This window comes from Macrobrachium nipponense, chromosome 1 (genome assembly GCF_015104395.2).
Source record: "Macrobrachium nipponense isolate FS-2020 chromosome 1, ASM1510439v2, whole genome shotgun sequence".
Lineage (NCBI taxonomy): Eukaryota > Metazoa > Arthropoda > Malacostraca > Decapoda > Palaemonidae > Macrobrachium > Macrobrachium nipponense.
The window spans coordinates 187,440,354-187,454,512 of NC_087200.1; the positions used below are offsets into that span (position 1 = coordinate 187,440,354).

Consider the following 14,159-nt stretch of genomic DNA (forward strand, 5'->3'; position numbering starts at 1 on the left):
TCCCTTTTCCCTTCGTCGTGTGAGGAGCGATGAGGAAAAGGAGACGCGATTGTCGACGCAACAGACGGAAGGTGTTTGGGAGATTTTCGGGGCTCTTTTCCTGCTCCGGAGTGACGTGCGGTGAGCTGTGCATCGCCTTTTTCATGACTCGTATTCTCCCTCTCTGAGATGGTATACAGTTGACCCGTGAGGCTTGGTTGTGACTCTCCTCTTGAAGATTAAACAAGTAAAAAATGCGCTGAAGTGGAACTTTAAGCAACGGCCCTATGGTGACCTGTGTTATTGGAACCTAAAGCGGTGCCAGACGCATGCGCACGGCTAACTTTAACCTTAAATAGAATAAAAGCTACTGAGGCTAGACGGCTGCAATTTGAGATATTTAATGATTGGAGGGTGGATGATCAACATACCCATTTGCAGCCCTCTAGCCTCAATAGTTTTTAAGATCTGAGGGCGGACAGATAAAGTGCGGAAGGTTAGATAAATATCCGTCTCAATAGTGTTTTTGTACAGACAACTAAAAAGTGAGCTTGAAAAAAGAGGCGTTAATTTTAGACATATGATACTTTTGGAAAAAAAATTGCAAAAAGAAGATATTCTTACACAATAATTAAATGTAAAACCGGATCTTCGATATACGCCAAAAGGTGATGACAAATATTCAGTATAACTTGGGTATGTATACATAGCTGCATACACGCATGCATACGTACGTATATATATATATATATATATATATATATATAGTATATATATATATATATATATATATATATATATATATATATATATATATATATATATATATATATGCAAGAAAGTTCGCGCAAGCACTCACGCAGACGCACACACATTTATACATAGTATGTATGTTTGTGTTCATATATAAATATATATATATATATATATATATATATATATATATATATATATATATATATATATATATATAGGGAAAATATGTTTTCTCCATTCACATTCCCATATATAAAATGCATATTTTTAGCTACATTTTCCACTGAAGCTCTTCAAGCCAGGATTCAAACGAAGGTTGTTAGATGTTCAGTGTTATATCACCGGCACTGCCCAGAATTATACAGAAATCTTAAGGTTAACAGTTCATTCTATATTGGTCGTTGCATTAATATCTCACCGAAGCAGCCGTCTCCTGCAAGTGAGAAAGTGAAGGACGATGGGAATGAGATGGAGATTGCGTGGGACATGCATGCGGATGCTGCATTTCATCTTGTTGGCGATGGGGGCTGGAGCGAATAGACGAAGCCTCCCTGAAAGACCTTCCCACTCTCTCTCCGCTCACTGGAAAATGATTGGAAGTAAGTCATAGCTGTGGCTTCGGTATGATGACATACATTGTATTCATATTGGTGTAATGATCGTGTGCATGTGTCTTGTAAATAGGATCTGGATGACAATTAGAAATGAAAGTTTATTGCCATTTTTTTAGCTATGAAATATAAATTGAAGCAGCTTATTTGCCTAACAACTCATTATTTATTCCTACAGCTTATTGGGCTGTTGGAATATTTGTTTACAAAACACCTATATTATAATATATTCCTAATATTAAATATTTATTTTTTAGATAGTATTTTATAAAGATTTTAAATAGCTTGTCTAATCCTTCATGCCGGCCCTAGGAGAGTTAATATTAACTCAGTGGTCTGGTTAAACTAAAGTAAAAAAAATTTCTCTGTCATATTCTCTTTCTTCAACCTTACTTTCCACCCTCTCCTAACGGTTGATTCATAGCGTAACGGCAGGGTTTTCATCCTCTTACACCTTTCAAACATTTTTACTGTCTGTATCCGTCTCAGCGCTGAATGACCTCATAGGTCCCATTGCTTGGCCTTTGGCCTAAATTCTATATCCAGTTCGATTCAGAACCAGTTTCATGTACCAGGTTTTCTCTTGTTGGATGCGGTCTTCTAAGCATCTCGCATCACTCGTGATAAATAATGCCGAATGACATCTTTATTGCTTATCTATACTCTGTTTTTTCCATCTGTCCATCCGCCCGTGGTGTTTGCGCATGGTAACACTGCTTCCCGGCCTTTAAATAATATCCTATTTCGAATATTAACGGTGTAATTCGCATACGGTAAATTATTAAAACAATTTTCAGCTGCAAATGTACACCCAGATCTCCTTTTATTTACCTAAAACTTACACATAGCGTAACTATTTAAAGCCCGGGACGCAGTGTTACCATGCGAAAACACCACAGGCGGATGGACAGATGGAAAAAAACAGAGTATAGGTATTAAGCTTCTGCAAACACTTATTCTGAAAACGCTAATCTTCGCAGGTTAGATAAATAGACATTTATTGGCATGGAAATAACAGCCTTACTTGTAGTCTAACACAGTCGGTACTTTTCGAAGCATGGCCTTGTGTGCAGATGTATCAATGGACACTGAAAACCCTGATTAAGCCCCGTCCACATTGTTGAGCTTTGCCCGACAAACTCAGCTCGATGTGACGTCAGAAACGGGAAAAGTCAGAACCTTATCCGCTTTCTCTCCACTTCTGACGTCACATCGAGCAGAGTTCGTCGAGCAAAGCTCGACCATGTGGACGGGCCTTAAGACAAAACGTGTAGGACAAACCTGTACCTTGTCTTCTCAAGATAGAAAATATTATATAAGTAGAGATTTATGGTCTTTTTTTTTAACTTTTTCATGAAATATTTTTGAAGCATGTTTCAAGGTTAGAGATAATTTAAGCGGTAGCAGTTTATTTTCATCTAGTTTTGATCAATGTAGATAGGTTTGTGCCTTTGTAGATGATTATTCATGATTCAGGCACAAAGTTCTTTTTTCATCACTCATTCTTTTTCTCATGATTTTGATGAATTTTTGTAAGAAGTTGTACAGATGATTGAGGCTAATTTCCACAAATGTTTGTTTATCTTGATCCATTTTTCGAGGTCAATTGTCGATTTTCTGATTCAGAGAAAACGTTGCAGGGCTTAACCTTTGCGATTGGAGATTTTATTACTAACATTTTATACCTTTGTCTTAAAAATTCCCAGATAGTTCCAAGACCAAAGTATTGTTTTTCTGATAGTAACTTTCGTTAAATGCGCTTATGCACTTTTGTGGTTGGGGGAAAATTTTCTTGTAGAATTTGCACCTTGAATTACTATACTGGATGACTGGCAAATGTAAGAGAAAAATTTTACTCGCTATCTAGTGTTCTGTAGATCTCAGAAACTGTTATAGTTAAATGTTTCTAACTAGATTGTCTATTAATTTTATTGTGACTAGAAAATCTATGAATTTCTTTAAAGTTTTACGCATCGCGTAGAGCTGATGGCGATACAATCAAAATCAAGTTTTGGTTTTGATTGATAGTAAAAAAAAACTCGTTGACCTTTGACTGATCAAGTCTGTTACAGGGGAGATGGGCATGACTTCAGTGAATTCGAGTACCCTCAGGAAGATTAAAGGTGAGGAAAATTATATAAAATTTTCCATACAGGCTGGTTTTCTTGCGAGTGTATCTGTATTTTGAAATTGATATATCCTTTCGTGTATTTGTATTATAAGGCTTTAGGATTAGGATACTCGAATACTGAGTAGGTTTCCCTGGATGATTTTATTCTTGTCATTCTTTTTTTGCACTGGAAGCTATTGCGGTTTTGATAGAAGGTGTTGTTTTTATGTATTTGTTTTTCCTGCAACAGGACTTGAAGAACAAGCACACGATTTGACTGTCGCCATTAATTCTACAAGCATTTCAGTAAGATGTAATGAGAGAATTGTAAGTGTTTTTGTAACTTATTTTTACAGCTTTTGTGGTTTAATTTTATACACTTTTGCATCGATGAGTAATGCATGGAGGTGTTAATTCTGAATGTTTTCATAGAGTTGTTTTGATAAAATTGTATTGATTTTGCGAGGGAATAAAGGGGATTCGTGAAAGATCATCAAATTGATTGCGTAGTGTGTGGAATGAACTGTATCTTAAAAGCGTGAGTTTTCTCATTGTATAATATTTGTTTATTATTACAAGGGTAAAACAGGGTTTTATCGGCATGCACCGACATTTTGATATGAAATGGATCTTCTAGATAATAAATATAATCTTACTTTCTCTCACATCCGGCAGTCAAAATACCTGAAGCTGTGATTTACTCCAGAAATTTTATTTGTTTTGATGTCCTCAGAGATTTAGAATTTCTGTGAAAATTGTTGTTTTTGAAATTATTCAGAAATGTAACTGTGTGTTAAGTAAACAAGGCTTTGCGTGCAGGAAAAGCCAGAAAACCCACTGTCTATAATTACTTAATATGAAATTTTGAATAATTGTCTCAGTGCATTCTTTTGTATGGAAAGGTGATTTCATAAAATAAAATCTTAGAAGTAGATTAAGGTTTCGATACAGAAAAAGTAGAATTAAATTAAGGTTTCGATACAGAGAAAGTAGAATTAAATTAAGGCTTCGATACAGAAAAAGTAGAATTAAATTAAGGTCTCGATACAGAAAAAGTAGAATTGAATTAAGGTTTCGATACAGAAAAAGTAGAATTAAATTAAGATCTCGATACAGAAAAAGTAGAATTAAATTAAGTCTCGATACAGAAAAAGTAGAATTAAATTAAGATTTCGATACAGAAAAAGTGATTTTGTATATATGTTGGTCCGTTATGAAATTTTGACCTGAGGGGAAAAATAATAATAATCCAACTTATGACTATATTGCTGTGAGGAAATAACATCGTCTTCAGAAACCATGGTCACTGATATTACTTATTTCTCCGAGATATACGAACGTCACGGAACGCCCGTCAGTCGCAGCAAACCTGGAGGCGTTCATTCGGGAGTGCACGTCCTTGCCCTACGGCGGTACGACGGGCGACTCATGATGGCCCAGCAGTACCTCACGTACCAACCTGCGGAACACCAGCGATTGGTTCACATGCTGAAGGGCCTGCAACCCGGAAGAATCGTTATAGTTGCAGGCGTGGTAAGGTGCATTTCTTCGGATTCATAACATTCTGGAGGTGAATGAAAATTCGCACAGTAGTGGTGACCATATTAAAATTTTGTACCAGTTAGTTAATTCATTCCATGGTTACAGTCTTGTCATTTTATTCGAGAATAAAGTTTGGTGGCTTGCAGCATTTATAACCACGATGTTTTTTGTACTAAAGAGTATCTTTGTTGTGGTTCTATTCATACATAAACACAAAAATGGATATTTACATATAGATACCTATATATATGTGTGTGTATGTGTGTGTGAATCATAATAAACATTCTTCATCCAAAGGGTGTGCATGCAAATATACTTATTGGTTCTCTTCGTGATTTTGGAGTGTGAGTCCCATTTCCAGGATCTTTTTCATCGTAGGTGTAACTCACAACTGTCGTCTATCACGTGCTAAATTCATTGAGTAAGTGGTCAAGGGTAATGTGTTTACACGATTAAAATACAAACACACAAACATATTATTATATAATGTATTGGTTCGTGTACACGATTGGCTTCCTGGAACAGAGAGCACGCAGCAGACAGAGGAACAAGACAGAGGTATGAAGCAGGTTCGCGGGGGAGAGAAGGATTTTAGCGGTTGCCAATATGGAAAAATCTTACTTGGTTGACAAAATGGGGAATATATATTATATATATATATATATATATATATATATATATATATATATAGTATATATATATATATATATATATACACTATATTTGTATGCTTTATTCTTATTGGTAGGTTAGCCTCCGGTGTCTTTATTACAGTGTGTTGTGTTTGTTCTTGACAGTTTTATCTTTTTGTGTTCTTTTGGTATTGGTGTATTTTTACTGAACTCCTTTAAATATTTAATAGTGATATATTGCTTTTCACATTTTACTGTATATTTCACTGAAGATGTGATAACAGCATCAATAACATTTGCTTATCTATTCTTGCCCTCAGTTTGGATGAGAATATGAATGATGTATGTTTATGTTTGGCTTGCCTGTGCTCTGTGGTACATAATGTGTGTGTATATATATATATATATATATATATATATATATATATATATATATATATTTATATATAATTACATTATTAGTTTATATGTGTATTGTATGTGTAATAATATAATATATATATTATTATATATATGATATATATATATATATATATATATATATATATATATTATATATATATATTATATAGTATATATATAATATATTAATATTAATATTATTATATCTAATATATATATATATATATAATATATATATATGTATGTATGTGTATATATATGTATGTGTATATATATTATTTATGAATTTTTATCACATCGCCATGATTCATATACATGCATTAAGCTATAAATGTCCTTTAATTTCAAATTCGCTCTACCTCGGAATTAATATATTTTCAGATATGTTAACCGAAGGGGAATTTTTAGTTGATTGTAATTTCGTCCTCTCGTGGATACGAACCAGCGCACAGAGGAATATCACGACTTCAGTGACGTTACAGATTTCTCCTCTGGGCGCTGGTCCGAATCCACGAGAGGACGAAATTATTAGCAACTAAAAAATTCACCTAGGGTTAATATATATGAAAATATATTGATTCCGCTTTAGAGCGAATTGGATATAAAGGACATTTGTAGCTTAATCCATATATATATATATATATATATATATATATATATATATATATATATATATATATATTATATATATAGGAAAATGACATTGTTTTACCTAACAGACGATAGCTTTAGAGATAAATCATGAATTGTAGATGAATCCCCTATATAAGAAAACTTCCACAATATTAGCTGTTTCACAACTGTTTCTTGTCATCTAGCCAGTATTTTCTGCATCTCCTTCTCCTCCTCCTCCCTCTTAAATGTGTTAAGAATGAGTAATGCAGACATGTTAAGTTACCACGTCTGCATTATTCATTCTTCACGCCTCCATTCTTTCCACATCTCAAAACCATCTTACAACGGTGAGCCATAGTTTAGTTACACTTAGCTTTCTACCACTTCCCTGTATTTCCAAGTTTGTCATCCTTTCAATTCTGTTTCTTCATATTCAACATAGCAATCACATTTACATAAACGAGAATTACCGCAATCCCTTCCCTTCATACATTCCAACTTAGCTTCTACACATGGTTCCAGACTCTTCTCAATTTTTTATTTTTTCACCTGTTCCGTGACTCACCTCTTTTCTCATCATACCTTTATAGGTTATTTCCACTACCAAATACCTATACGAATCAGCCATCCATTCCTCTGCTATTCACATAAACATCTATTGCTCCATCTTAGTGGTTTATGTTTACCTTCTTAACCTTAGTCTTGAAATTTTATCCTCTTGTAATCATTTTCACTCTATCACCAGTTTTTACTGTTTCTCTTTGTTATCCTGAACAAATATTGTAGCCATTCTACATTCCATTCAAGATACGTCTCCTGATCCCATAACTTTGCACCTACATCTACTTTTCTTTCTCTGTCTTCTCTGATAACTCCATCCATCCAGCCATTCATATAGATTTTGAACAGTCAGGCAGTCATATCACACTACTGTCTCAGATTCCCTTATACGCGAAACTAGTTACTCACTCTCCCGCCAGTATATTCTCGTACTTATCTTGCAGCTATCATAAAGACTTTTAAGCTTATCCTTGCAACTTATGTTGTGTCAGTGATTCTTAAGATTTCCTTTAGTGATTCAATAATAAACTTTTTCTAGGTCTAACCTATCCCAACCCAACCTAACCTAACCTAACTTAACCTAAGTGTCACATAGAACTTTTGCTTCTTATTTTCAAATCTGACACATAACTGTTTCATAAATATCCAAGCTCCTTACTTTGAAACTTGACGCATAACTGTTTCATAAGAAACAGTTGATCCACACAGTCTCTTCTTGTGGAAACCTGCTCTAATCTACCCTTATTTATCATTCTGTTTTCTACCTTACTTTGTCAATCACAGTCCTTCCATACTCCGTTCCGGGTGTATTAAGTCATTCTTACAATTGTCTCTATCACCTTTATACAGCAAAGCAATTATTACTCTTGTCAATCCCAGTGGAACCTTTTCCTTTGATAGATATACCTTACAAACTATGATCAACCACTCAGTCACACTTTCCCATTTGAGCGCCTCAGTGGCGTGGTCAGCTTGGTCTTGGCCTGCCACCTCGGTGGCCGCGAGTTCAATTCTCGGGCATTCCATGGAGGGGTCAGAGATGTGTGTTTCTGGTGATAGAAGTTCACTCTCGACGTGGTTCGCAAGTCACGTAAAGTCGTTGGTCCCGTTGCTGAATAACCACTGGTTCCATGCAACGTAAAAACACCATACAAACAAACAATCAAACACTTTCCCATTGTATTGCAATATCTTACCTGCATCCCATCCACTCCTGGTGTCTTTCCATTCTTTAACTTTTCCATTGCCTTCCATAAGCCCTCAACAGTCATTTCCGCAAAGCTTTCCAAACCGACACCAGCCCCTTCCACTCTCATGCCATTTAGTTCCAAATATCTCTCTCTCTCTCTCTCTCTCTCTCTCTCTCTCTCTCTCTCTCTCTCTCTCTCTCTCTCTCTCTCCCCACATTCAACATATTTTCAAAATATTCTTTCACTCCAGAACTGTATTCATTGAAGACAGCATCTGTAAGCTTGAATCCTTTTTTGCTCATTAGAATTTGATGCTGCCTTTCACGTTCTCGTCTTTTTCATTCACTTTTTTCTTTAATCCTTCTTCTTACTCTTGTATACTCGCAAACACTCTCTCTGTTACCCTATGATCATTCCAGGGAACTTTTTAAACTCTTCAATCGATTTCACTTTCGCGCAATTCAGCCATTTTCACCTCCACGTTATTCTAAAATTTCACTTCGACCAAATAATTTATGAAATACACTTCCAGTATGCTCATTGGCCTAGTGTTTCAGTGTTTAATCTATCTTTTGATATAACTTATTCTAAATATGAGTATGATCACATCACCGTGATTCATATATACGCATTAAGCTACAAATGTCCTTTAATATCTAATTCGCTCTACCTCAGAATTTATATATCTTCATATATGTTAACTAGAGGGGAATTTTTAGTTGATGATAATTTCGTCGGCTCCCTGGGCGCGAACCTAGGAACCAAGAAATCAGGACGTACAGTGAAGCGCCTTTAACCACACAGCTACACACAGCGAATTAGATATTAAAGGACATTTGTAGCTTAATGCGTATATATATGTGAGAGTTTATATTATACGAATAATTAACTGAGAACTTAAACCCCAAATAGCCAGAATGGATACTGTTCTTGAGCAAAGCTGCGGAGGATGCTCTGGTGAACTTGGGGTGCCGTTGGGTAACTAAAGCAACTCCGGGAGAGACTTGGGCATGCATTGGCATTACAGGCGTAGGGGTCGTGGCGGAGGGTATCTCTACCTTAGGCCAACACTTCTACCCAAGTTCCACATTGCTGCTGAAAGCCCAAGTGACTAGGAATGGAAGAGGTGAGGTTTTAGCCCCACTTGTCTTGTCATAATCTTTTGATTATTCGAAAATGTTTGCTTGTTTACAATTATGAGTTTGTTTGGCTTCAGTAAAAGATTAAAATGTGTACAAGATTCTTTTTTAAATATGAATATTATTAGAAAATCTATTCTTGTTTAATAGTCGTAGTTTGCTCTCCCTCCTCCGTTAGAGGGCTGTCGCCAGCCCGCTTATCCGTCCATTATTTTCTGTTTAAACTCTCATTCCCTGTTTCCAGAGGATGGAAAATGTCTTTGGTATGATGTAGCGACCCTCCAGCGTCAAGCTTCCTTCTGCGAGTCCTACGAAGGATATGGTGACCTTTGTTCTTGCGAGACACCTTTTTTCCCAGGAACTCGAAAAACACAGGTATTATAGAAAAAGTGACTGCTGAATACTTTGACATCCACTTACATCCACTTAGCCCTCGTATTGGTCTGTGTGATTGTGCTCATGTAGTGAATGCATTTCTCTTGATTTGTACAATTAAAGGAACGCCTTAACTGGCTGTTTCACTGTAGAAGCGATTCTAATGAAAAAGAGCATTTAAAAGATTGAGCAAAAGTAAAAAAGAAAAAAAATCGCTCATATTAATATTTCACTTTTAGTCCGGAATATCCGAGATACAAAATGTAAATAGTTTTCGTTTCGCATATTTTTATCATTCATATGCGGTCCGTGGGCCTTTTTCCATTTAATGCTTTCATTAATGCTTACTCCCAGTTTTCAGCTTTTTTTTTTTTTAAATAGTCGGAATATTTAGAGTCTTCGAGCCAACCGTTTACTCTGGTTCAGTTTCAAATGATTAAACGTGGTATTTGGAATGAAATCTTCTTCATTTTGTCGATATATAAATGTATATAATATGAGGTTATATATAGAAATATTTTTTTTATTCTATCTACTCCGCAGCCCGTTATATCAGTGTCTGAGAAAATACCCATTGTGGTCGTTACTGCAAATAAACCTCTTCACCTTTACAGGTAAGTGAGTTTAGAAGGTTCCCCAAGAGTTGGAGGGGTCACTGGTGAGATGCAGCAGTACACTATACTCTGTTTTTTTTCATCTGTCCATCCGCCTGTGGTGTTTTTGTATGGTAACACTGCGTCCCGGGCTTTAGATAGTTACATTCAGCTTACATTCAACGATTATAATAATATCCTATTTCGAATATTAACGGTGTAATTCGCATACAGTAAATTATTGAAACACTTTCAGTTGCAAATGTACACCCAGATATCTTTTTATTTACCTAAAATTTACAAATAGCGATTATAGCGTAACTATCTAAAGCCCGGGACGCAGTGTTACCATACAAAAACACCACAGGCGGATGGACAGATGAAAAAAACAGAGTATAGTGACTGAGACAATGAATGGTTAGAGTCTGTAAGGTATATCTGGGTGAAAGAAAGGTCCTGAAGAAATGGTTGAGAGGAACAGTTGTTCCACCTTATAAAGGCGGAGGTGATAGAGGGTAGAGAAGGCTGTAGGAATACGTGGCCATAACTTTATTCAAGGGAAGGTATAAGGTAGATTTTTGACTGCCAAAAGAAAATAGGGGAAGATGTTGCGGTCTTAAACAAGGATGAAGATTTGTGGATGAAGTGATCATCATGAAACATTGAGTTGAATATTTAAAATTAACTAGAAAAGACTGTTGGGCCTTGCATGGACTGGAATAAAAGCTTTTGATAGAAATGATAATGAGGCAATGTGGTATAAGAAATGATAACACAAGGAATATTAAGGAAGTTCCACAGTTAGATTACATAGTGATAATTTGGGTGTGGTAGATGGCTTGGACATATCCTATCGACGACCCCTCGGGGAATAGGCGTAGTACGTAGAGTAGCGTCAACTGGGCGCCTGTGGGCTTAATGAGAGTTGAAAGCCCTACTCAGATTTGCTTGGATGGGAACTTTTGTGAGAAGGGAGACAGTTGATAAGTGGAGATTTGTGGAAGGAAATACCTGAGTAGCAGAATTTAGCAGAGGCCCCTTTCGTCACCTGACGTAGTAGGTGAAGTCATGTATGTTTGTATGTATATATCTATTTTGTCACAAGAATTCAGAAGAATTTTCCATTATTGCAGTACGGTTGTGTAAATGTGTATGTTTGCTTTCATATCTCTCTTACATAATTCATAATTCACTCGCATATGTTCTATTGCAGAATATTGCGACAACTTTACGAAGTCCCAGGATCTTCCCAGACCGACTTTCTGGTGGTCGTGGACGGCGCCCACGAGGAAACTTTGCACCTGACAGACGTCCTGCAGGTGAAGAAGACGCTTATCCATGCCCCAGAGGGAGTTCGTAATGCCCGCACTAACGCCAATATCAAGTTCGCCCTTGGATCTGTTTTCATTACGTACCCATCTGCCAGTAAAGCTATAATTCTCGAAGATGACCTCTTGGTTTCTCCCGATATCCTTAGGTAAGGAAGTGGTGGTGTCTCACTCTTTTGCGGAGATGTGTTTCTAGCAGGTTTTAAGCTAGTGATGATTCATCAGTTACTTCTTTCAATAATCATTATATTCCTTAGCAGGTTTTGAGCTAGTAATGATTCATCAGTCACATCTTTCAATAATCATGTTATTGTTAAGATATTCACAGTTTCGTGAAAACAAATTGTTAAAAAATATCCACAGTTATATATTAAAAATATAGAACAAAGATTTTCGAACACCTGAACGGTGTTCCTCATCAGTGTAACGTTAAAATGTCATTTTAACGTACACTGATGAGGAACACCGTTCAGGTGTTCGAAAGTCTTTGTTGTATATTTTTACATAGGAATATATTTTTAATAGATAATTATGGATATTTTTTAGCAGTCATGTTATTCCTTAGCAGGTTTAAAGTTAATGATGATTCATCGGTTACATCTTTCAATAATCATAATACTCTTTAGAAGGTTTGAAGCTAGTGGTGATTTATCAGTTACATCTTTCAATAATCAGGGTTAAGTTTGGCTTTGTCACGTTTATGCGCCAGAGAAGTCACCCTGGTGATTAAATAAAAGTCACTGCGCATTAAAAAGGGAACGGGGGGTTTTTGTTTTCACATAAATGTTCGGGACAGGTTCCGAGAACCTTTGAATTTAAAAGGTTTTCGGTTCATCCAAGATGAGTCTTACCTTATATGTCATTGTACAGATATTAAGTTGTATGTTGTTATATTTTATTCCTGAAACACACACACACACACACACACACACACACACACACACACACACACACACATATATAGATATTATATATATACTATTTATATATAGATATATATATACATATATATATATATATATATATATATATACAAATATATCATATATATATATATCTATATATCATATATATATTACAGTATATATATATCTTAGATAATATTATATATATAATATATCTATATATATACCTATATATATATATATATCTTCATAATTATACAGTATATATATCTATATATATATATATATATATTTTTTTTTTAAAATTCACATTATTAATTATTATTATATCTATATTATAATATTATATTATATATTTATATAGATCCTGTATATGTATATATATATACTATATATATATATATAATAGATATGAGTATATATATATAGAGAGAGAGAGAGAGAGAGAGAGAGAGAGAGAGAGAGAGAGAGAGAGAGAGAGAGAGGGGGGGGGGGTTAATAGCTACCTATTTTTCAAACATTCTTTGGCTCGACAGCATATCACGTTCAGTTTCGTTACCTACAATCATAAATCAGTTACAGTTTTTGTAAAAACTAAACAACATAAAATAGAAAAAATCTTTAAAAATATTTTAAAACACATTTTTATTAAAATGAACTAAAAAGTACAAAATAATTTTTTGCGACACCAGAATTTTCTTGCAATTAAACCATATCTACAAAAATAAAAGTGTGGACGCCAAACGTGGAAGGAAATTCTACAAGAAAAAAAAAATTAATAAACGTGTGTTTAAAAATGTTAGTTTGTGTTTTTTTTATACTTTTTTATTTCTGACAGATATTGTAACCGATTTATGATTTTAGCTGAGGAAATTGAACGCTATATCCTGTCGAGCCAAAGAAGGTTTGAACAATCAGAAGAGTTTCATACAAATCCTGAGATACTGGGATAGGTCACTGTAAGGTCACTAGAAGTCACTACTGACCTGCTGATCATTTAAGGTTGTATTGTCACTTGGATGTATTAACCATGCAAAATTTTAAGTCATTCGGACGAAAGGGGCAGGTCGAAAATTGAGTTACAAGTTTTTAACGCAAATAGACAGATAGACAGACGCAGAAATCAAGTTCAATAAGGTCATTTTAAAAAAGGAAAATGCCAAGTACCGTTCAATGAATAGGAGGGAAGACAAAGAACAGTTACAAGATACGCAGGTCAAAATTAAGTTCAAAGGTGGGATATCAAACGCATTTGATATTCCCTAGTGTTTGCGTATATAACTCATACTCCTGTTTTTTTCTTTTTTTTATTATGATATTCACATTTTTATTTTTACAGCATTTTCTCATATTTTATTTTGATGTCACCGCATAAAAGATGAAAAAAACAACCAAATTCACAACCAAAATGACAATAACAC

At 35.0% G+C, this 14,159-nt stretch overlaps 1 protein-coding gene across 1 annotated transcript; it reads left to right on the forward strand.

The window, feature by feature from the left end:
• The first annotated feature begins 1,174 nt into the window (after nucleotides 1–1,174).
• On the forward strand, nucleotides 1,175–11,986 carry LOC135220321 (protein O-linked-mannose beta-1,2-N-acetylglucosaminyltransferase 1-like). The gene is made up of 8 exons (XM_064257559.1): nucleotides 1,175–1,334; nucleotides 3,419–3,469; nucleotides 3,707–3,783; nucleotides 4,786–4,989; nucleotides 9,311–9,524; nucleotides 9,782–9,912; nucleotides 10,456–10,526; nucleotides 11,719–11,986. The coding sequence occupies exons 1-8, from the start codon at nucleotides 1,193–1,195 to the stop codon at nucleotides 11,984–11,986; spliced, it is 1,158 nt and encodes a 385-aa protein (XP_064113629.1). The 5' UTR covers nucleotides 1,175–1,192.
• The last annotated feature ends 2,173 nt before the right edge of the window (nucleotides 11,987–14,159 follow it).